The sequence below is a fragment of the Sinocyclocheilus grahami genome, unplaced genomic scaffold, assembly GCF_001515645.1.
Source record: "Sinocyclocheilus grahami isolate Dianchi unplaced genomic scaffold, SAMN03320097.WGS_v1.1 scaffold130.1, whole genome shotgun sequence".
Classification (NCBI taxonomy): Eukaryota; Metazoa; Chordata; class Actinopteri; order Cypriniformes; family Cyprinidae; genus Sinocyclocheilus; species Sinocyclocheilus grahami.
In genome coordinates, this window is record NW_015505309.1 from 619,929 (window position 1) to 645,778 (window position 25,850).

The following is a 25,850-nucleotide window of genomic DNA, read 5'->3' on the forward strand; positions in this document are numbered from 1 at the left end:
TGGTCTCACACACACACACACACACACACACACACACACACACATACAGTATAAGTATATCACACTTAAATACCCATTAAACCACATTACTTTGTGAATGACCACTGGTCTGGAACCAAAAGTCTACATAAGGGTTGAATATCATGACTGCTCAGAATCACAGCTGGTAGAGAGGAAGTATTACCTAGAAACCTTTTTCAAAAAAACAGAACCGTAACTTAGAAAAACACCAAAGAAATTCTGGGGAAAACAAAATTAGGATGTGCAATGGTTTAAAATTAGTCAAATTTCTGTGCAAATCTTCACAGAGAAAAGTGAGTGAGCAAGTCCCTTTCAGAAATAAAAAAATGCAGAAGAGGCAAATGTTTCACAACATATATTAAATATATCTTATACTTTAACAGAAACAGGAACCTGTTAATCCTATAAAATAGGAATTTTACATTAAGACTCATGTACCACCAAATCATCCAAAAGACTTGCTCAAAAAACTGCAACCGAAGACAGACTAGGCATTAATTTTTCCATTCACTTGAGAAATAATATTTACCAGAGCTTAGCAATAACTTTAACTGTCAAAGTTATTTTTTTTTTATTTTAATTATTAGATTAACAAAAATGTGAAATTATAAACTAAACTACTGTCAAAAAGTTTGGGGTTTTTAGGTTTTTTTAATGTTTGTTTTTAAATAAATCTCTTATGCTCATCACGGCTGCATTTATAAATATTAAAATAAAAAGCATTTATTTATATTTTAAAATGTAATTTATTCCTGTGATGGCAAAGCTGACTATTCAACAGCCATTATTCAAGTTTTCAGTGTCACACAATCCTTTAGAAATAATTAATAATATGCTCATTTGCTGCTCAAGAATAATTTCTTATTATCAATGTTGAAAATAGTTGTGCTACTTCATATTTTTGTGGAAAACAAAATGCATTTTTTCATAATTCTCTGATGAATAGAAAGTTCAAAAGAACAACATTTATTTGACAGAAATCTTTTGTAACAATGTCATTTTTACTGTAATTCACTGCTGTTATTTAATCAATTTTAATGCAACCTCGAGAAGCATTAATTAAAAAAGCTAGAAGCATTAAAAAAAATATATATATGCGAAATAAAAACGAAAATATGCAACTGTGGATAACACCTGGCCCCTTAACCTTCTGTGATTTCCTCCTTAATGGTTCACACATTTACCTGGAACTTTATCTACAGAGGCGAAGGCTGGGCCGCGTCTGGACTGGTCATAGAAGCGAAATGGCAGAGACGCAGCAACAGATGGTTGGCTGAAGCCCAGCACCTCTGTGGAAGGCTGAACAGGAAGGTCCAATAGAGCTGCAGGATGTATGTTTATGGAAAGAAGGGAAAAGAAAGATAACATGAGCAAAAAAATGTGTGATGGACATGAATATGCATTAATTTTTTCCCAGCTACACAGTAAAACTAAATCGTAACAGGTTAAATATCCAAGCTAAAGGGAAATTCCATGTTTTTGGGAATCAGTACAATTAAACTTATTGCACCTGCATCACTTACTTCGAAATGTTATTCTGGCCAGTTAAAGTATAACTAAAGTCCACATTAACCGCCCCCCCCAGAGCTTTTGAATGGTATAGTGTATAATGTTACAAAACCTTTTTATTTCAGATAAATGCTGATCTTTGGATCTTTCTATTCATCAAAGAATCCTGAAAAAATTTACTCAACTGTTTTAAATATTGATAATCAGCAAATCAGCATATTAAAATGATTGCTGAAGGATCATGTGACACTGAAGACTGGAGTAGGCCTAATTATGCTGAAAATTTAGCTTTGATCACATGAATAAATTACATTTTAAAATATATTCAAATAGAAACAGTTATTTTAAATAGTAAAAATATTTCAAAAAGTTGAAAGTATGAAACATGCTCCGAGTTGCTTCAGAAAACAAAAAAATAGAGCAACAACAAAAGCATGTTGCTGGAAATGGGTTTATTCTTGAAAATGCAAACTGCTTGTCTGCCAGCAGGAGGCGCTGTGAGAGCGGTGGAACTAATGGTTTCTCCAGTAATGGCTGTAAACAAAGCAGCTCCGCTCATGAACGCCTCTTTATCAGATAAAAATGCCATCGAAACTATTCTGAAGACAGTCGGTTCCCTTCAGAGATGCATTCATATAAAACACCCGCGACGCGTTTTGATTTTGAGACGTGCAGTGATCATGTTTATTCAACGAAGTCAAACGCCACAAATAAATTAATGTATGGGAAACTGGTAATGTATATCGAAATATCGGAAATGTGTTAAAAAATCATATCACCGTTATTGAAAAAAATTATATCGCGATACATATTGATATTGAATTATTGTCCAGCCCTAATACAAGCTGCTGTAAAAACATAGTTTATGGCTTTGGATTTAAAGCAAGTTACAACTGGTAAGCAGCCAAACCTGACCTGCTATCCGCTGCATTTTCATGCGTCTGGCCTGGATGCGGCCCTTGGCTAGTCGCTGTTTGGCGATGATGCAGCGAATATGGTCCGCAAAAATGAAGTTAGCCTGCAGGATGGGCACAGGCTTGGCGTGAGGGTTAGACGTGGGCTTGTGTATGATGATGTTCAGAGCCCTGCTGTCGTCTTCTACTCCTGAAACCTGCATGTCCTGTGAACATATGCATTAGATTAAAATCTGAAAATTTGAACGCTGGTTTCTAAGACTTAATATGCAACAATTATTTTAAAACAATCTGTTTATTCATTTGTTTTGCAGAATAAATTTTTTTTTCAAGGGATAGTTCACAGAAAAATTTAAATTACCCTATAATTTACTCACCCTCAATCCATCCTAGGTGAATATGACTTTCTTCTTTCAGACAAATACAATTGGAGTTATATTGAAAATGTCCTGGCTCTTCCAAGCTTTATAATGGCAGTGAATGGCTGTTGAGTTTCAACAGACCAATAGAAATCCAATAAAGTGCAAATTTTTCAAATGTAATTTTACATTTTTTACATTTTTTTTAAAATCTAATAAATAATAATAATAATAATAAAAAAACCTAACTTTGACAGTTAAACTTATTGCTAAGCTCTGGTATATATTATTTCTCAAGTGAATGGAAAAATTAACTCCTGTGAGAATATGCTACAGCAAAGGAAAACCAGTCTCCTCTTGGCTTATATCGAAATCCCCTGACTTTTTTCTTTACAAATCCTCATTTTGCACTTCTAATTCGTGACCGGAGTTTCGTTTTGCTCTGTCCTCTGCGCTTCCGCATTCGTCACTTTTCACCAGAGCTTACGCTACACCTACATCATCCACTGGAATGCCATTTTTCATGAACGTGCGTACGACAGTTAGCGGAAGCTAGAAATTACAGTTTATAACAGTTTAAATATGGATATTTTTCTTACAAAAATGTATCGATTCGCTTCAGAAGGCCTTTATTAACCCCCTGGAGCCATGCGAGGCACTTTTTATGATGGATGGACGCACTTTATTGGATTTCTATTGGGCTGTTGAAACTCAACAGCCATTCAATGCCATTATAAAGCTTGGAAGTGCCAAGAAATTTTTTAATATAACTCTGATTTTATTCGTTTGAAAGAAGAAAGTCATATACACCTAGGATGGATTGAGGGCGAGTAAATTATGGGGTAATTTAAATGTTTGGGTGAACTATCCCTTTAGGAATTTTTTTTAAATCTTTGGATTTTCCTATAACACTTCCAGTGTCTTTTGGGAAATGTCTTCTGAGAAAACATTCCTCAAAATAATAACTCTTTCTGTCATCAAATAGCTGCACCTAATGTCATAACTGTTGTGCCGATAAGTAGCTCAATCACTTAAGACCAAGTCTTGCTAAAGAGAATGATTTGTAAAATGCCTAACTATGATTACTTTTGCGCAAACATGTTTCCATGTGGTAATTTACATATCCTATTAGGTTTTGCTCATGAGCCTGAAGTTGCCAGGACACTCACAGAGGGTTACGATGCAACACATTACCAATATTTACAGTATGCATTAAGCCTTAATTTTGCATTGTGTAACATGATTGAATGGAAAGTAAAAAAAAAAAAAAAAAAAAAAAGCAGCATCATACATACAAGTCACATAGCATATCCATATTTGTACACAATTTTAGTCATTTGTTTACAGAGCAAGTTACATAATTTAATTGATCTCTCTTTCAAAATCAGATTTTCTGAATTGGTTTTCGAGAGAAGCCGTTAAATACCTTCCCTTGTTACATGCAATAACTTTAAAATCTGACAGAGGACATCACTTCTGAGCTGAACATCACAGTTCTGACAAGAATGTGGCCAAAGTGTACTTTTTTGTTTGAGCATCACGTTTGCAGTGTAGGAGTAGAAATGAAGCAGACCTGTAAAAGGCCAGCAAACTTGACAACCCCCCAGCCAAGACGTTTTGAATCTGGTTCCACAAGACTCATCTGGTACACATCCACAGCCAGGAAGCGCTGAGCTTGAACACCATCTTTACTCACCACCATGCAAGCAATAAGATCACTGTTATCTATAAGGGAAGAATAAGGTATAATAATTTATAGGTAATTCCAAGGGTCCTTCAACAAACTTACACAAATCAGTAAAAACAAGCCATAAAGGTCAAAGTTCAGACTATGAATGGGAACACTGTGTAACCACTTCAAGCGTTCAAAACAAACCCACACAAAAACGAGGGATGCGCCGATCCGATATTCATATCGGGTATCGGCTCCGATAGTGCCATTTTTCTCGGATCGGGTATCGGTCAGAGAGAACCGATCCAAATCCGAGATTTTTTTTTTTCTTTTTCTCTCGATTTTGCGAATTATTCTGTGTTACTTCTGAAGCCATACGATAGCTTAATGTGAGCTACATATGAATATTTAAGTCCTTACATTAAAGTTGACACAAACTCTTTTCTCCGCTGTGGCTGTCAGTCATTCGTTCAGCCTTTAAACCCTGCTCGCGTTCGGTTACAGCAGTCAGCTCGGTAAAGCTCTCTCCAAGATCATTCTGTGTTCCCATTATACTTGATTTGTAAATACATGTCTATGATTTTGCAAAAAGGACTTTATCTTCTTGCCGGAGTTTAATGTTATTTTGTTACTTGCTACCGGGTGTCTGTGAGAACAAAAAAAGGGGCGTAGAAGAGACTATAAATGGTTTTTAACGTGCACAGTAACTGAAATTTAAAACTGTTAAAAGAAAGGCTCAATAACTGTTGCACAGATATAATACACTACGCATCAATTTCTCTTCCCTTTGTGCTTTGCAGTTTTTAACACGAAGCGCATTGTGCTCATACATAGACTGTCAACCCTCATTGCGAGTAAATCACTTGCATATGCGACTAAATCTTCACTCTGGGCGACTAAATGTTGTCTAATATTCACCAATGGCTAATCAATTCTCAGATTTTACTCGCCAGTGTGTGAGTTGGAGGCTGAGTATATGATTAGCACAGATATATTTTCACTCACAGAACACTGACTGAGCGCTTCAGAGTTTCACTCTCCGTCAAGCGATCTGATATTTTTCAGTTCATTTGAGTGGATGTGCAGCGCACCTGTGTTTGTGTATTTGGTGTAACGTAAGCTCTAGTGTGAAGGCGCACGACTCGCCGTCGTTTTCTCTCACACGCGCAAAGCGCGAGAGTCTTACATAACATGTAGAATTGATGCGCTACATGTTGTTATATTTTCCTGTAAAAATAACGGAGTTCCTTTGGAATTCTTCAGCTTTTAAGAACTGCCAGGTTTTCCTGTAGTAGGCGGAACTAATGCGCAAACGACAATCTCATTGGCTGGTGCTCACCTATTATTGTCCCTGTTTTGATTTCAGCAAATCAGTTCGAGCGAACGCACACAACCTGATTAATATTCATGAATCCAGTAGCTCATTAATCCTTAGTGCGTTTTTATATTGTTCTTATTAGTAGAATTATATAGCCTATGTTTGTAAAATGGCATAACTTATATATACAGTGGGTACGGAAAGTATTCAGACCCCCTTAAATTTTTCACTCTTTGTTATATTGCAGCCATTTGCTAAAATCATTTAAGTGGTCTGAATACTTTCCATACCCACTGTATATAAATTCTACATTTATTTAAATGAGGGGAAAAAAAACTTCACTGGTATCAGATCGGAATCGGTATCGGAATCGGAGCATCCCTAACAAATACACAAATCCAGATCTGCCCCTCATGCAATACTTCACTGCATTAACAGCCTCTGATTACATGCTTCAGGAAATTTAGCATTCAAATTTCAATTCAGTCACCTAATCTATTTCCAAAGAAACAGTAGGACTTGCACAACTAAATATAGTCATGCACTTTCTATTATAAAGGTTTAAGAAAATGTCAGCGCAGAGTGAATTCAATCACATTAAAGTGTCAGTAACTGAGTTAGTGTTAACCTGGTATGAAATCAGATTGTACTCAGACATGCGGGAGTTTTCAAAAACACTCCAGTGAGTCATGCCCTAAACAGTACAGTGCAGCTACACGGGTGGGTGGAGAAGGGGGTGGGGGAAGAAGGGGAGGGGTAGGTAAGAGAGGTAAGTCATGAACGTTTAAAGTTGGTTTCAGGTAGACCCACTAAACTACTAATAACTGAAACAGCATCGTCACAGCTGAGGTACTATGACTTTGTACCAGTTTCTCTTTGTGCTCTGAACTTCCTTAGAAGTCACACTGATGGGTTGAGGAATTACTTCAGAACTAGAAGAGCGAGCGCTGCTCTTCCTTTTAACTCACAGCCAACTGTAGTGACAGAGAATTGTGCTGCCTCTGGGGAAAATGATCTGCTCTTCTACCAAGGAATACACACTTCTAAGTAGATGACGTCTGACTAGTTAAGCAGACAGCTGAGCAGAGTAGTTCTTCTTTTTATTAAAGCCACAAATACCATGATGCACGCCAGCTCTGTGGAATCTTGTATCCTAAGGGCAATCAGGATACATTCCACAGGTGGTTACATGTGGTTATGTTGGCTGATTCATGATGAAGTTGAATTTTAAAAAAGGAAGCAGAACAAAGAGCACTCATTTCAGTGTCTATAAATGTCAGTGTTTATGTGGAAGCTGGGTGACCTATTTAAAAATCATTCGAATGAAAATAATGAATCATTCATACCTCTGAACCAGTTTGATCAAGTCATTAAAAGGGATCTTCTCTAAATAACTTTAGTAATCAGCATCACAAAGCAATGTCTAGCCAACAAAGTTAAAGCAAAACTTGCTTTTCCAAGATTTTTGTCCTACGAATGAAATTTAGAATGTGCCTAAGTACAAGAAAATCCATATTTATCAAACGTGCGCATGCAGTTCTTACGCACATGAGTAAGCAATCATTGTAAGTAACATGCTCTTTCACGTTCACGGTCATTTGCATTCGGAAACGCCTCCAATGAACCATATATGGTGACAACATCTCCCTTTATAAATCACGTGAATGTATGTGTCCTCACCGAAATCATGGCAAAGAAAGCGGTACCGACTGAGAAGCCATTCTGTGCTCTCACTCTCAGCGCAGTCTTTGAAAACGCGGTCTCTGCGGAGAGCATTGTTTGCCAAGTCTTCCAATAACGCAAGATAAGCCATTGCACTGAGACAAACATTTGTCACAGCTGTCTTTTATAGGATTTGACACAAATTACGCAAATTGTCTGTTTAAAACCAAACAAATGATAAATTGAGTGTTTTATAATGAAAGGAGAAACAGGGCATATGTGGATTGCTTAATGCATACTGTGATACTCTTAAATGCTTTTTATGTGTAGTGTCGCTATTCTACCACTAGCTCAGAGGTGTGCTTATATTTACACACATTTCCATGTATAAGTACAAGTTGGTAGATCCCACACTTTGCGTGAAACTGTTCTTATGCACTCATTACGCACACATCTGTGCATACGCACTGTTAATAAATGAGGCCCCAGGTCTTCCATGACCTTGGGAATCCTGAAGCAAGAGTCAACTAAAGAATAACTCAGAAAATGTGAAAATACTACAGGACAAATTGCTCACTATAACCCTGGTTAAGAGTAATTAAATCAGACCTTCCAAAACATACACAATTACATCCTGTGCAATTTCAAGAGAAAATGTCATATGCTTGTCTATTTTAACAAACCCTAATTAATAGATGAGATTTCAGCTCTCAGCCAAAGTGGGGGTGGGGTGTTACATGCAAAAGTACCACGAGACTTAAGTGTTTAAGGTGAGAAACTTTTTCTGAGAACTTCTACAGAAAGTGATCACATGTCATGTGTAATACTTATGTATATGCATAAAAAAAGGAAACAAAAAGGGCACAAAACACATTTGAACATGTAGTTGCAGCTCTTTCAGTTAATGTGTCCTTAAAAAAACCAACAGCAAAGAGTGGAAAATATTTAGCAAGAATTCATGTAAGTTCACACAATGCACTGTGATGCGTCTACGGTGTTGTGTGCATGCATCATTTCCTGCACGTCTAAAAATAACACAGATCAGTGGCACATCAGGTTCTCAGGTCGATCTGTCTGTCTATCTGTCTGACTGTCTCTCTCGTCATTTGAGAGCGAGGTGCTTGTTCCATCCACTTACTGATGAGCCATTCTTGGATTCACATTAAAAAGGACATAAAAAGGCCAATGTTATCACAAATCATGATGGTGCAAGATGAACCAACTGTAAACCGCTGTTACTGTGAAGCTGGGGGATGTACAAAAGTTTTTCCAGATAGGAAAATCGGAGATGATTTTATGTGGTAAAATGCTTTGCAGACATATAGTGGGGTCCAAAAGTCTGAAATAGGGATATTCATTTTAACCGTTTAACCGACCGTAAGAATTTTGACCGATTAATACAATCAGTTAAACGGTTTAAAAAGTCATTTAATTATTTATTTTTCCAGTAATTTATCAAAATATTTAAAAAGGTTTGCTGCATGGTTAAAATATGCTACGCGTATAAAAAATGTGTTTTTAGGGGGAAAAAACACAAGTCGCATTTTATTATTTCATTCAGTAATAGGCCTAATGCCGACGCGAAATGTTTACAAATATTACAAAATCAAATGTTTTTTTTACTACATAGTTTTTTTTCTCCATATGTTTGACTGACTGTATTTTGTTATGATAATGAACAGGCTGCATTGTCAAGGTAGCAATGCTTAACTGTGTGTGCGCATGCGGCGCCAGCGCAATCACTTGAATTTTTTCCTTCTAACAGTGGAAGCAACTACTCCTTTTAGTCATAAAGATAATCGGAATTGTAAAAGGTTTACCTTTATTTGTGTACATTCACAATAAAAACAAATCTTTGTGCTTTTATAAAATAAGCCTAAAGAAAAATAGGATGCCGCTCTCTGCCGTCTGTTTCCTTTTGCACAGCAAAAAAATGAACCGAAACTCTGCATACTAATTGTTGCACAGTTTTTCTTTCATTTTCTTAATTTAAGTAAAAATAATCCCCGGGAAACAAATGATAGTATTTTTAATGGATCACAGACACTTATTCTTTCTAATTTAATTCAATTCTAATTTAAAATAATCTTGTCGGTTAACGATTAACAATCGGTTAATGAGGGTCAGTTGTTGGTTAGGAAAATTACCGAAATGAACATCCCTAGTCTGAAGTCATTAGAGAAAATTATACATTTTGTATTTTTATTATATATAAATATATATATATAATTGTATTAATACACTGATATGAATTATATCAGCACAATAATTTGGGTGAAAAGTTAAATTAAGAAAATTATAATTTTTACTACTTGGTTTGTCCCCATTTTGCTTTATGGACAGTAGTCTGATCATGTCATCCAGCATGAATTAATTTTATTTCATAACATTTTTAGGATTTGAAAATTTCAGGACAAAGAAATGGTTCACAAATTCATCCAAATTATTCAGTTAAATGATTCATTTTAAGGTTTTTGAAATTTTCTAAATGAACAAATGTTTCACAAATTTGTCTGGACAATTTATCAGATTAGTTATGAACCAAAATTATTCATTTTTCATTTTGACATTATCAAAACAAAAAACTTTAATCATTCCACATTTAAATTAGATTCTGCAATCCCAGATTTTCATTGTAATCTTAGAAATTTGGACCCTACTGTACTTATAATGTAATCGTGTAAAACCAAGTTTAATGGCAGACTAACAAGACTTATATTATCATTTCCTTGACCTAATATTGGTCTTCACAAATGAAAACGATTCAAACCCAGAGCGAAAACAGTCAGCCGATGTCATGCTTTGTGCATTAACCCTTAAATGCACAAACGGCTGTAAGACAGGAAGCAGCAGTGGGTTGATTTTGGCAGCAAAATCTGAGCTTTCTCCCACCTGCTCACACTTCCAGGGCTCGTTCTGCCCACTCTCTGACTGAGGCTGTAGGTGCTTCTCAAGCAGCCTTACTGTTAGACGCGAGATATACTGGAAGAGCTCAAGGCTGCTGCCCACAACAGCTGCACCAGCTCTAGCAAAGGCCTCTGTGACAGCGGAAGGTCTGAGTCAGTTTGCTTTGTACACACCCCCTCTTACCTGTCAAAGTGAGAGGGCCTGAGTTAAACAGGACACCTGGACACAAGAACTGAGCCGGAGGTGCTGAGACGAGGGGCTTCCATGCTACACATCAGGGCTGAAGTGAAAATCGGTTAACAGTGCAAACCCACAGATCGCATGAAAGAGCTGCACAGGCGACGAGAGAGCGATTTCATCATATGTGGTAAACACTTTGCGACTGAGTGTGAGATACAACGAGGAAGGTCTTAACATGGAACTCAAAACCAAGGAGATGGCCACAGTTCATGAGAAAGATATCGGTTCCACGTTCTTTTTCTATTAAAACTCAAGTTTCATCTTTATCTAACTGCACTTTATCTGATACCACAGAAACAAGAACTAACACACAATTCAGTTTATGTGAATCACTCAGCTGTAGATGCTTGTTATCAAGTTATCGCAAAGATTCACATGAAACTGAGTGGTGACGTTTTTGAATCTTACATTTATTGGTCATGTACATGTATTTTAAAGTGGTCCTACTGTGCTTTTACACTTTTTCAACTTTAGTTAAAGTGTAATGTTGCTGTTTAAACATAAAAAAGATTTGCAAGGCCACACAGCTCAAAGTTCACTCCAAAGAGAGGTGTGCTCTTTCTCAGAAAACACTTTTCAAGCACTACAACAAATGGCTCGTTCGGACTACAGTGTGCTTCTTCTAGATATTGTGAAGTCACAATGTTACTCATTTAAATAATGGAATATGCAAAAAGCTGAGCTGAGCCAGAGAGTGTAAAAAAACAAACAAGGGGCGTGACTTTTCCGGAACACACTCTTAACCAATCACAAAGCACTAGGCCAGCTAACCAATCAGAGCACATTTCGTATTTTGGAAGGAGGGGTTTCATCGAAACAGGGACTAAACAGCGCGTTTGAGACAGCCTGGGAAGAGAGGTGCTGCAATAATGTAAATAATTTTAGCACATCCCAAAAACTAAATCAAGATTTCGTAAAAGGGCATAATAGGACCCCTTTAATCCTTGTAGACCTAAACACTTGGTTTTCTTTGAACATTGTTGTCATGTGAAAATAATTGGAAAATCATATGCAACTTTTTTAACAGCAAAATTGTGTCAGAGTTTCATTACAGCTGTATAAATCCCAGGTATTATGACAAATAAAATAAAAAAAAAATTAATGAAAAGGTTTATAATTTAACATTTAATGAAAAATATCAATTTTCTGGCCATTAAAAATACTGTTAAAAATAACATTTATATGTCTTTAAATGTATAATTTTTTGTTGCAAGTTAAAGGGATAGTTCACTCATGAAAATTCTGTCTCATTTACTCACCCTCAAGTTGTTCCAAACCTGTATTAGTTTCTTTCTTATGTTGAACATAAAATATTTTGAAGAATGTTAGACAACCAAACAGTTGCTGGTGGCAACTAGGCAATCCAAGCAAAAATAATATTTGAAAATCGCAGGGTATTATTAAACTATTATTCGAAAAATCGCACCCCTCCCCCGCATGCACGCACAAACACCCTTAAACAGAGAGAGAGGGAGAGAGACAGGATTCAAGCTTTCAATCTGTATGATAGGCTACCTTAACTCAAGCCATATAATGATTGTAACTGCTGAAACATATTAATATAATAAACATAACCGAATGATGGCACTTATTAACATAACAGTCTATCGATTAGCATAAATCAACTGCTCATAAGGCTAGGATATTTCCATTATAAAAAAATGGAACCGCAAAGGGAATAGATACGAAATGGGAGGAAAAATATACTTCAATATCTACTGTCGCAATTATATCACTGTGTAATTGTATTAATATAAACTGCGGGCATCAGGGAGCCGTTATTAATATGTGGGGCATTGAAATTGCTTATGAACCCACGCTTGTTTTTTACTTTCACTTTCGAGATTCGCGATCACACGTACGGAGCAGCACTTACCACACATTTTACAAGATTAGATGTTTGTCAGTGGTTCTCAGGATCTGCAAATCATTCGACATCATCCTATCAGTCATCTCTCCTTACTCGGTTTATGTGGTAAGTGAAATGTTATGTACTGTAATGTAACCATGTCTATGAATGTAACAGGCTACCGCTAGCAAGCGGCTAAGCATGTCCCTTTAGTGGCTCCGTAGAATGCGTTATTTGTTTTCCACGCCTTTCTGACTACAGCCACACCCCTAACCCAGGCGGGGGAGTTTGTAGTCCGCACAAAACTTTTATTTGACATCGTCCCAAGTTACTGTAACCATTATATGCTAGGCAAGTCTACAGTGTGCACGTGAGACAACGTGTTCTTCTGTTGTCTTTGACAGCTTTTAGGTGCGTTATTGGCAGCGCCACATGAACCACCGCATCAGCACGGAAAACATGGGGACATTTTTTAAGACAATAATCGCACAACCTATTCAATATTCTATTATTAAATCAACTAATCGAATATTCGAAAATCGTGACCCATAGTAGCAACTGACTTCCAAAGTATGGTAAAAAAAATACCATGCAAGTCAGTGGGAACCAGTAACTGTTTGGTTACTAACATTCTTCAAAATATCTTCTTTTGTGTTCAGCAGAAGAAAGAAATTCGTACAGATTTGGAACAACTTGAAGGTCAGTAAAAATTTTGGCAAAGCAAATTAAAACCTGAATGAGCAGAAAAAAAATCCCTACAGTTGAGAAACTGGAAAATGTTCAATTTGCAAAAATAACTCGTTGAGCATCAGCTTTATGTGACTCTAAATGCCTTACTGAGGTCAAGCACATCATCAGTCTTGATGAGATCCTCCGGTCGGGTGAGAGGTAGTTGAGTTTCTGGTTCTCCCTGCAGCTGTAGGGACAGCGAGCGCAGCATGAAGAACACACGTATAGCCTGCAGGGACACACACACACACACACACACACACACACACAATTAAAGCTGCTATAGAAACTAATTAATCATAAACATGCAGCATCAAATTATTTGAATCTTCCTGGAATTTATGTCCTACATAAGTGCTAAAAGTTCTTCTAAAATATCCTTTAAAACATTATCAATGTATCTCAAATATAAATATTATCAATGTAACATAGTGTCTTAAAACAAGGAACACATTAGCCTGATGAAGAATTTAAGTTCAACTGTGACATTACCCAGAGTTGTCATGATATCAAAGTTTTAGTACTGACACCTGCGAAATTTTACGACTCCTGGCACCACTTTCAAAATTAATATAATATTGAAAACAACCTTTTATGTAGAAAGTTAAATATTAACAATAATAAAAAAAACAGTTAAACAACTGCTAACTTAAGCAAACAGTGCCTATTATGCTTTTTCACTTTAGTTAGTCTGTAATGTTGCTGTTTGAGCATAAAAAAGATCTGCAAAGTTACAAAGCTCAAAGTCCAATTCAAAAGGAGATATTTTATTTAACAGAAATCACTTTTCAAAAACTACAACGAACGACTCGTTTGGACTACAACGCATATTCTCCGGGATTTGTGATATCACAAATATCGACGAATGGGACGAGACCTAGTTGAGCTGCACTAGAGAAGGTAACGAGTGTTATGTAATGCTGCATTCTGATTGGTTCGGATAGCATACTGGGAGGTCGGGGGTGCGGAAAATCGTGCTATAAAGCGATTTAGAAATCGCGCAAGCTCAAATCGCGATTTTATGACGATTTCGATTAATCGCACAGCCCTAATTCATGTGCACAGCTGCATCACCAAATAAGCATATGAGTATTCAAAATCAGATGCTTGTCATTCAGACCAAATTAAGTTGATGCTCTGTATTATCGATATAGCAGAAAGCCCTGCATTGTTATATTTCTGAAGCACATGAAATCCATTTCTAAAAAGCTTTGGCTGGTTTCCAAGAAGACAAACCAAAGGAAAAGGAAAAGGTTCTGGGTGGATATTTGACAAAAAAATTTTTTTAAATATAAAAAATACAAAATATTTTGACAAAAGGCCACAAGACCCACCCATATAATTCAATCTGAGATCTTTCAGCATGTGTGTATATGTTCATCACTGACCCTGCGTGTCCTCTCAACATCTCCACAGGGCAATCGCTTCACAAAGTCAATGCCGGTAAGGGGGGTGCCAGTGGGAGGAAGTAAAATGGATGCATCCATCATAAGATACTCCACATTAAGCGGCTTATTCTATACACACAGTACACATAAACAAAGAAAAAAAAATTAATCACTCAGTGGGCTTGTTGACCCTGGCCCAACAAACGCAAACCTTTATTTTGCTAACCAATCAGAGCAACACTCTCTTGGAATTGGTTGGTTCAGTGTGAACATGACAGTTGTGTTTCACAACATTTTAAATCCAACTGAATCATTTACTCATTTTCATGTCATTCCAAACCCAAATTACTTTTTTTTTCTGGTAAACACTAAAGATTAATTTTTAAAGAATATCTTTGCCACTACTTTCAATATAAGCTAAAAGGCAAGCTACATGTAAAAAAAAACATTAAAGTGGACGAAATGGCTTATATTCCATATTATTTTATGCTCCATGTGGTCTGTTTTCCACAAAGTATATGACTACTGAAGACTTAGAATACAGTCATGTTGGCTTTTATGGTGAAAGCTAAAGTCCACATTATCTATAACGGCAGGAAAACGAGTGAGCAACTACATTTTTTTTTATTCTTTTGTGTTTCATGGAAGGATAAAATGAGCATGAGTAAACAGCAATATTATAATTTTAGCTGAGATAATTCTTTATAAAAAAAAGCAATACTCCCAGGAAACAATGTTTTGTAAGAGAAAGTAATACAAACGTAGGCAGCATTAGCCACTCCTTATCCAGTAAATGTCTGATAGATAACAGAGATTTCCTCTCACCTCAGAAGGATGTGTTGCTGTATCATCAGGTTATGACAGACAGTAAGAGTAAGGTTGCAAAAAAGACAACATTTATGTGTTTTGTAAGGAAGCTTACCATCATGCTCCTGTACTCATCCTCAAACATGTCCAGGAAAATCTCCTCCCCCTGTAGGAAGAGGTACATTACAAGGAAAAAATTACCATAAAAGAAAACAAGATACATGATACACTACTGTTCAAAAGGTTAGAGTGAGTAAGATTTGGTTTAAAATGGAAAAAAATGATTTAGAATTGATTTACATTTATTTAAAGTTTATTTACATTTTTAATTGTCTATTCATCAATGAATCCTGAAAAAATTATTCAAACAAACCTATTAAGCAGTACAACTGTTTTCAACATTAACGATATTAAAGACATATTTCTTCAGCAGCAAATCAGCATATCAAAATGATTTCTGAAGAATCATTTGTCACTGAAATCTGATGCTAAAAAGTCTACATAAACTACATCCCACTATCCCTCAGAGAAAGGTAAACATCACTTCAAGCAACAATAACCCTTTTCCTTGACCAAATCAACTTATTCTAGAATGACTACTGTACTATATCCCATTCTTAAAAATGAATTATTATTAATAAGTTATTCGACTTGTGTTACCATCTGATGCCAGTACTGTCGAAAGATCAATTATTCACATGAATCAGTGTGAACACTCATTTCCATGAAAATCCCCATGGGAAGGATGAAGGGAGGGACATGATGAGAAAAGTAATATAAAAGTAATATAGAGAATTAAAGAGAAAATGAGCATGAGTTAAATTATTCAGAACAGTCTGACTCTTTCACATGTACAGTACAAGTCATTTTTGGTCAATGCATTATTCCCATGCTTTCACTTCTGTTATTTCATAGTTCTGACTTCACTATTGTGCTATAGTGTAGACAACAGAAATGATAAAGGGACAGTAGGTGTGTCCAAACCCGTGACTGCTGCTTCACGTGTCTGCCCAGATTCTTGGAAGAGCTGGGACACACTGATCCATTATGAACACACACAAGAGATGCAGATGAGATACCAATACATGGGACCTCCATTATCCCAGAACAGAACATTCAGTACTGTGATTATTTACATACAGTCCTCACTTAAGTAATAACAGACGTTTTGGATAATCAGTCGGAATGCGCAGCCTGCATAATTCATTCTGAAAGAGATCTTTTTTTTGAATTGTGAAAGCAAAACTGGCTGCTGTTCCCATGTACGCTAAACAGAGTCACGGCAGAGCACTCATATTTCATGAGAAAATGACTTTGGGGAAAATAAAGAAAAAAGTGCTACAGGCTGCAGTAAAAGCTGGAAAACACGCACTAGTGTACTTTGCTATCTTGCAGGAATCGGAGTACTCTATTCAGTTTAATTGTAGTTTGCTTTCACAGAAATGTCTCAATGCGAATAAGCCACCATGAGCACTAACGAGTTTCAACAGGAAGCTGTTGGGATTTTCCCAAAGATCAAAACAGCAAAGTCTTTAGGATGAGCTGTCTGAGCTTAATTCTTCCTCAGACTTTAAAGGAAATGGAGTGACTAGGTGATAATTATGAGAATTATTAGTATGAAGGGCTGTTGCCTTGAACTATCTGAACTTCCAGTAAGCACCTGAACAAACTGGTGACTTTTATTTGATCCGATATAAAATAAAAGACCATCTTGCCTTATAAAACCGCCTCAGAAGGTGAAGACTCTCTTCTCGGGCACCCTAAAAAAAGAAAACATCATCATAGCAATGGTATGATTGAGTTGCACAATATAAACAAGTAAAATGTCCTACTTCCTATATATCTGTCTAGTTTCAAAATAAGAATGAAAAGAACCATTACCCAATGTAGGAAAAATTACTGGGAAAAACTTTTAGTGTGCATGCATGTGTTAAGAAACAACCGATTTTTAAGAAATATGTTGCAATCAGGTTTGAATAATCTCATCAGCAGTGGTTGATAAGCGAATCAGCATGAATCACTTAATTGTTTTTAACTTGATGTCAAGAGCCATCCTTTTCAACTATTGTGAAAATAATTGAACAAGTAACTGAATAAGTGACAAAGCAGGACATACTGTGGATATAGAAAATAATTACCCCCCTTTAAAATAATCACATTTTGTTGCTTTGCAGCCTGAAATGAAGACGGACACAGTTTTTGTTTTATCCAGTTGAATTTACTCAGTGCAACTTATAACCATCCAAGTGAAAGATATAACACCAACATGTCATAAAAAAATTAAAAAATAAAATAAAAATACAGAATCACTAAGTTGGAAAAAGCATCACCCCCTTGTGTAAGTATTATGTTTAATCACCTTTTGCTTTAATTACAGCCTTTAGTCTGCTAATTACAGCCTCTACTAACTTTGCACATCTAGGCCCCGTCCACAAGGAGAAGCGTTTAGCTGTATACGCATACATTTTGTATCGTATAGGCATTTTGTCCACACGGATCCGGCGTTTTGGGAGAGTGAAACCGATATTTTTTTAAACCGGGTCCCAGAGTGGATAAATCCGAAAACGCCGCCCTTGCGTTTTCGTGTGGACAGCGAATCCGTATATTTTCGGAAACGATGACGTCATCAGCCCACGTCTCACCCCTAGTCAGACACCGCTATGTCACGTAACAGCAACAAAAACATGAACAAACACTGAACGATTGCCTTTTTATTAACTAACATTAACACAGATTATTACATTTATTGTTCCATGTTCGTTTGTATACCGCACGCAAGGTTTATGCGCATAGTCCAAGTCTTCTTTTCCGTTTTTAGTGCATCTCTGTGGCAGAATAACAGCGCCACATACTGGTCTGGCATGTATACTACATCGTTTTGTGTCGGTTTTGTGTTTTCGAGGGGATACAGATATTTCTTGAGATGAGGGGGGGAAAAAAAGATAGGATAGGGAAAGCTCTGGCTTCGTGTGGATGTAGCCCTAGACTTTGCAATATTTGCCCACTCTTCTTTGCAGAACTGCTCAAGTTCAGGTAAATTTGATGGTGAGCATTTGTGGACTGCAGTCTTTAAGTCATTCCACTGATTTTCAGTGGGGTTTAAAGGAACACTCCACTATTTTTCAAAATAGGATCATTTTCCAACTCCCTTAGAGTTAAACAGTTTTCCGTTTTCAAATCCATTCAGCAGATCTCTGGGTCTGGCGGTAGCACTTTTAGCTGTAGCTTAGCATAGATCATTGAATCTGATTAGACCGTTAGCATCTCGCTCAAAAATGACCAAAGAGTTTCTATATTTTTCCTATTTAAAACTTGACTTTTCTGTAGTTACACCGTGTACTAAGACCGACGGAAAATTAAAAGTTGCGATTTTCTAGGCCGATATGGCTAGGAACTATACTCTCATTTCAATGATATTACGCAGCGCCTGAAAATAGTCCCCAGCTAGGTAACTTCCAATAAGCCTATTTTCAGGCGCTGAGTAATATCATTGCGCCTGCTGCACCCATGGTACGGCAGCAAAGTTCCTTGATTATTACGCCGGAATGAGAGTATAGTTCCTTTAAAGGGGTTATATGATTTACATTTTTCCTTTTTCTTTGGAGTGTTACAAGCTCTTGGTGCATAAAGAAGATCTGTAAAGTTGCAAAGACTAAAGTCTCAAATCCAAAGAGATATTCTTTATAAAAGTTAAGAGTCAGCCACACCTACCTAAAACGGCTCATTCTAACACGCCCCCACATGTCTACGTCACGATGTGGGAAGATTTGCATAACACCGCCCAAATGTTCACGCAAAGAAAGAAAGCATAACTTTTATTCTCGCTGTAGTATTGTTGTTGCCGCCGCCGCCATGTCGTGAAGGCGCTGTGTTTCATTGTGAAAGCGAAACTACTTTGTTTTGTCTTCCAAAAGAGGACGATATCCGCTTCGTCATGCCTGGAGCTGATCCGTGCTGGTCGCTGAGGAAATACATCAACTTCGTGCTGTGGATCGCCGGATCGGCTTTCACCATGGACGAAAATATGTATATTCATTGCTAATACAGTCACCACAATGCCATGCTACCATGTATTTGGCAATAAAAACAACATGATTCAGAATGACTTAAATCTGATGTCTTTAATGTCATTGTGTTTGCAGACTCAAACTCTGTGAGGGAAGATCCATGAACTATCTGTTGTGTTAAAGGGTCACCAATATCCATTCAGAAAAATGAAAATAAATACATACATAAAATAATTAATTAATTAAAATGTAATAAAAAGTTGAAGCCTGAGATATCAACTATATACAAGAATGTTTACATGTCATGAAAGATATTTTAATAATATTATAATATAATGTTATTCACACTTACGGAAGTATATTACATTAATATTTTCACTTATACAAATAAATGATTAATATTCTTTGACATAGATACATTTCTTTGATCATAATTTGCATAATTAATTTTATGAACTTATTCCTGTTTGGTTAATTTCTTTTTTCACTTTTTTATAACCCCATATATATATATATTGAGAACTGTGATATATTGTACTGGTATCGCTACAGGAACGCCCTTTCACAATTTTGTATCACTCCGCTTGTTCTAGTCGGGTCTATGGTTTTTTAAAATTATTCACTGAGCTAATCATAGAGTACGTTAGTTAATATAAGAAGAAACATCTAGCTTCGCGGTCTCTCTCTTTCTCATTTGGATGCACGTCTTGCCGCATTTTTTCTCTCTTATAACCTCATTATTTCTCACCAATAACCTAACTGAAGCAGCACATGCCCTTGATACGAATTCTAAAAGTGACGTATGTTTAACTGTCAACTTGAGCTTTGAATCCGTGGCAGAAGGAAGTAGTTCCGCAACTCCAAAAGAGTTTTATTAGGTACTCCGTTGTTTCTTGTTTAATTACACACATGTTCCGTCAAACTGTTGTATAAACGCAATATCACTCGAGTACGAGAGCGATACCGGCCCTATATCAGCGGCTGTGATGGCCTCGTGCCTCTGGCCTAATCACAGCCATGCTGATATAGAGCCGGTATTGCTCTCGTACTCGAGTGATAGTGCTCATATATATTCCATGGTCTGTCTGAATACTCGATTCAGATTTGCTGGCAGGAATGCAGTAAAACCGTTTAATGCACAGGTAGTTCCACGTCAGTTTAATCACTGTTCTATATTAACCCTTTGATGCATCGTGGTCACTACAGTGGACAGATATTTGGAAGCCAGTTTGAACCATTTAAGATGTAGCATCATGTCCCAACCACCAACTGGCGAACCTCCAAAGTGTTGTCTACGATTCCATTTAATTGTTGTCTTTTTATCTATTTTTTTGTTTTGAGATATAGCATAATATATTCAAAATGGCGGCAGGAAAAGGGGATGCACCATGTACCTCGGGAATAAGTGTTAAATACTTTTATTCTCAGAAAGCCAGACAGGTACAAAAAATATTTTAGAGTTAAATAGGATGTCAGAAATAGATTCATCCAGATTTTAACAATGTTTTTCTTGTAAATTTTTTTCTGTGACAGAAAATATATCTGTCCACTACAGTGGTAAAGGGGATGCACCATGTACCTCGGGAATAAGTGTTAAATACTTTTATTCTCAGAAAGCCAGACAGGTACAAAAAATATTTTAGAGTTAAATAGGATGTCAGAAATAGATTCATCCAGATTTTAACAATACATTTTTTTTCTGTGACAGAAAATATACCTGTCCACTACAGTAGAAGTCATGCACCAAAGGGTATAATACTGCCTATGGGCCTATATATATAGGTTCTGCCTTATTTTGTGTTTTATTCAAATTATGATATAATTTACACCTGAATGGTTTTATTGAACAGAAATATTAAATATTCTTCAGATTTTATCATTTTTTTCAATGCTTAGTCTATATTTATTTATTAGGTAATATAAAAGTATAGGCATGTATACATGTATACTGTATGAGTGCAGATATATGTGTGCATGATTGTGTTTGAGTGTGTGGTGGGAGGGTGTGTGTGCTTGTGTGTGTTTGTATTTGTGCTCACATGTGTATGAATAGCCCACCACCCCCACCCCCCACACACCCCTGGCCCATAGACACACACTCTTACGTTTTGTTTGTTACACTTCACATTTCTGTGCCGACATGGCATAGCTTGTTGTTATTGAATGTTCTTATGTGTATTCAAACCATTTTCATGTAGCAAATATTTTAAAAACTTGCTTTTTTAGGACCACACATTTAGTTCTATTGATTAACCTTTTATACCTTTGATGCATGATGTCCACTACAGTGCTTTAATTGATACACACTAACCAACACGCATCACTCGCACACACACACACACAAACAGAGAAAGAGGTCAGAGATCGCTGATTGCGCTGCACACGCACACAAACAAACTTGTTGTCAACGCTTCCCCGTGATTTTCATTAATAAAATAGCCTAGATACTAGATCGCTACATTATATTCCTCAGCAACGAAGTAATTGCTGTTTTTGAAGTAATTGTTTGTACAGAGAGACGCGCAGACGCAGCTACACAGAACTGTCATCTCTCTCGGTCTCTCTCTCTCTCTCTCGCTCTCAAACGATCGATCGATAATTTATTGAAATACATGCTATAATTCATTAAAATAAATGTGGTCTTACCGCACTATTTAATCTCTGTGTATGATTTGAAGCGGGCAAAATGCTAGCGCAAACGTGCCGTAAATGACGAAAAAAACGGTCATTTTTACCCATTTCGTCAAATATTGTGCTCCAAAAAGAGCCTAGATACTAGATCGCTACATTATATTCCTCAGCAACGAAGTAATTGCTGTTTTTGAAGTAATTGTTTGTACAGAGAGACGCGCAGACGCAGCTACACAGAACTGTCATCTCTCTCGGTCTCTCTCTCTCTCTCTCGCTCTCAAACGATCGATCGATAATTTATTGAAATACATGCTATAATTCATTAAAATAAATGTGGTCTTACCGCACTATTTAATCTCTGTGTATGATTTGAAGCGGGCAAAATGCTAGCGCAAACGTGCCGTAAATGACGAAAAAAACGGTCATTTTTACCCATTTCGTCAAATATTGTGCTCCAAAAAGCAATACTAGTTTTAACTTGTCTATAACTTGGCAAATGACCATGGAATAAGCAGGATAATCAACGGCTAGACGTGCGTTAAAGGATTTTAAATGCACTTCGCGGAGGCAACATATATAAAACATATATATATATATATATATATTCATGGATTTCAGCAGTCCCATTTGGCAAACTTACGCACTATGAGCTAAAACAAATTGAAGTCTGGCAAAGACATTACAGGTGATGGCATAAATAAAATGCTGAACATGTAATAGTAAAGTGAAGTGCTTTGGAAGTAAGATATGTTCTGTGTTAAGGCTCTTACCTCCAAACAGGCCAAATGAATGTCCTTTATAATGCATTGAGAGCCAGACAGTACAGATTGTTTCAGAAGCAGACAGCTTAACTCCAAGGTGGCAAGACGCATCTTTCCATCTGAAACACACAAACACGCTAGGTTGTGATGACGTAGATCAAACCCATTAGGTGCAGCTGTTCTAATTTAAAAACTGAATCAAAGTGGTATTATGTAAAAGCAGACCAAACACGTGACAGTTTATATTATTCAATTAATTTCAGAGCATCTCAAGAGGAGAAAAATCAAGCAAACATGACTTAAAAAGGGAAGTGTGGGGCATTAAAATAGCTCAGATGTGTCATGTGTAATTACGGCAACAGTCAAACAACCATGCTAGAAGACAAAAATGCAGCAAATGAAAGAGAAAATCTGTGGATCTAAAGGAATGAGATGTTTTGCTTCTTGTAATGCTAGTATCACAATGGACACTGGCTAGAAATGTCAAAAGAGAATGAATCATACAACATAAGGATAACAGCTCATCCTGTATATTGTGAGGACTCAATCAGTTCTACATTTTAATTCTAAGTATGGCGAGTATGTTAAGTAAGTCAACACTCAAATGTCACAACAATTACAGGAGCCCCTGAAGGAGAATTCAGCTCCAATTCCTCTTAACAAAGGTGAAAGAGGTCAGAGGAAATTGGTTGCAACTTTTGTTACTCAAGGCTGTGGTAAAGGGTACAGAGCTAAATAAACATGCATCAAATAACAAGAGACACTTCACTAAGCTTTAGCCCACTTGGTTACGATTGCTCACATTAACTGTTGCTTTTCAAAAAGTCCCATAGAAATATACTGGAGATTTCTGTAAACCGCAAGATTTTTAGTAAAATGTGCTCAGAAAAGTGGTAAAAATTGAAGGGATGTTATTCTGACGTGAGCTGGAAAAACTGTGATGTAGCAAAGCATTTTTATCTGCTGTTTTTTTTTTCAGCAGTAAGAAAAGTCATTTAAGAGAAGCGTTATTGTTAAAACTAAAACTATTAAAAATCATTTTAATCAAAATAAAGCTGAAATGAAAATATAAACATTTTATAACAAAAAATGTATGTCACCTCGGCTACTAACCAAAATAAAATAATTAACTAAAAATACTAAGAAAACGAAGTTACGAAAATGATTCAAACTAAAACGAAATTTAAAAAAAAAAAAAATCACAAAAGCAAACTAAAATGAAAAGACAAAACAAAAGCTAATTCAAAATATTAATAAATACTGTAATATTTAATAAATAATACTAAAATTGCACTGGTTCAGAGACGAAAAGAAACTGTCTAGAATAATTTGCACTGATAAATCACGTACATTGAAATCAGATATATTTATTAAGTACACAAGAAAAGAAAGTAGGTCCATTTTGAATTCCATAAAGTCGTTAACTACTTTAGTTTTTTTTTTTTGATTGTTTTTTTATATTGCAGAACAGAACATACTGAACATACATGGAACATTAACTATATACAAAACCAGGGTTTGCTTTAGAAAGAGAAACCACTTCAGTTTTTGACAAGCAACAAGTTCGATGTATTGAAACCTCAACTGACATTCACCAAACAAAGACACACAGAAGAAGCTTTGTTTAAGCTGTGTGTGTGTACATCAAAATGTTGCACAATCACTGTGTTAAAATACGAGTAAAGGATTACACTGAATAAACAGTGAGTGCTTTGGTCTACACAGTCAAGTTCAGGCACACCAATGGAATTTGCAGCGTGTGATGTTTAATGAGCATGTCTAAGCAGATGAGGGATTATATTTGGAATCAGTCTGTAAAGTACAGTAGAGTGAGAACGTTCAGGTGAGATGTGGAGGATGTGTGTGTTTGTGCGTGTACCTGGCTGAGCAGCCTGGCTCATGATTCGGATCACTCTTTCCACCAACACCTGACTGTAAGAGCTCCTCTCTTGATTTGGCATGGGTAGCTGGATCCTCTCTAAGAGCTCCAGGTTTATACCTGCACATGCACATATAAACCAACAAGAGATAAAGAACAGAATGTTGGAGCATGACGTTGCCACTGTAAAGCTGTCAAAATGTCTTTAAATCATGTAACCATTGTATTACAGTATTAAGTATTATATTACCTTACTAAGTAAGCAAACATGCTTATATGTAAGCATTTTGAAAGGTTGGACGTAATGTCTTTAAAATACAGTAAAAACAATTATATTGTGAAATATTATAAAAATTTTAATTTTTAAATTTCAATTTCTGCTCTTGTTTTAAATAAATTTTAAAATGTAATTTATCTGTGCGATGGCAAAGCTGGATTTTCAGCTAAATTCTGTTAAATATTTGATACAAAAACCCTTTCATATCCATTACCATAATTATCCATTTATTTTGAGTGTGTAGTTCGAGACTGTCATTCCTGAAGAAACAGATGAGATACCTTTACTGTGAGACATGGCATACAGGAGACAAAGCACAAACAGAGCCTGGTAATCCTCTGTGTCACAGTCCAGTGCATTATACAACATGTCCAGGAAGGGTCTAGAACAACAAACAAGAAGAAAACAGCTTATCTTTGATTCTTCGCTGGAAATCTTGCAAAAATATTAACAACAGAACAATGTGCACAACGTGCATTACACAGTTTGTGATGACATGCTGTATTCTTTGTGTTGCAAATGCGAAAGGCATTTACTAGGTGAGCTATTGTCTATAAATCATGCCAAACTGAGACTGGCTTTAACAAGTACTCATATCCAGACTAAATGCTAGTTACCTCCCTCCCTCCCTCCCTACCTAAAAATAGTACTCTTCTTCTTAAGTATCTAATCATGTCCATGCAGAGTATTTCTAAGATTCCTCACATGCATGCCATGTACTTGGGATAGAGAAAACACATTAATATTGCTTTTGAAAGGCTTTTGGAACAGTCTGAACACATCCTTGGCCCTCTTTCTGTGGAGCACGCCAATCTAAAGAGGGGAGCTTTGCTGCACTTCAATGAACTAAGCATAAAAAGCCAATTGCAGGTTCACTGGTTCAATGATAACACCCTTTAACAATGCTGACACTCATAAAG

At 36.4% G+C, this 25,850-nt stretch overlaps 1 protein-coding gene across 5 annotated transcripts in view; it reads right to left on the bottom strand.

Annotated features, from left to right (window-relative positions):
* The window catches only part of clec16a (C-type lectin domain containing 16A), a 66,867-nt gene that overhangs the window by 15,133 nt on the left and 25,884 nt on the right, over nt 1–25,850 (bottom strand). For all 5 annotated transcript variants that reach the window (XM_016279412.1, XM_016279410.1, XM_016279411.1 and 2 more), the window contains 10 exons: nt 25,212–25,312; nt 24,654–24,773; nt 22,784–22,893; nt 17,091–17,135; nt 15,491–15,541; nt 14,569–14,697; nt 13,289–13,409; nt 4,377–4,528; nt 2,446–2,650; nt 1,206–1,343 (listed from right to left, as the gene is read on the bottom strand). In XM_016279412.1, coding sequence (XP_016134898.1) covers nt 1,206–1,343; nt 2,446–2,650; nt 4,377–4,528; nt 13,289–13,409; nt 14,569–14,697; nt 15,491–15,541; nt 17,091–17,135; nt 22,784–22,893; nt 24,654–24,773; nt 25,212–25,312 — 1,172 coding nt within the window. The remainder of the gene's footprint in view (nt 1–1,205; nt 1,344–2,445; nt 2,651–4,376; nt 4,529–13,288; nt 13,410–14,568; nt 14,698–15,490; nt 15,542–17,090; nt 17,136–22,783; nt 22,894–24,653; nt 24,774–25,211; nt 25,313–25,850) is intronic.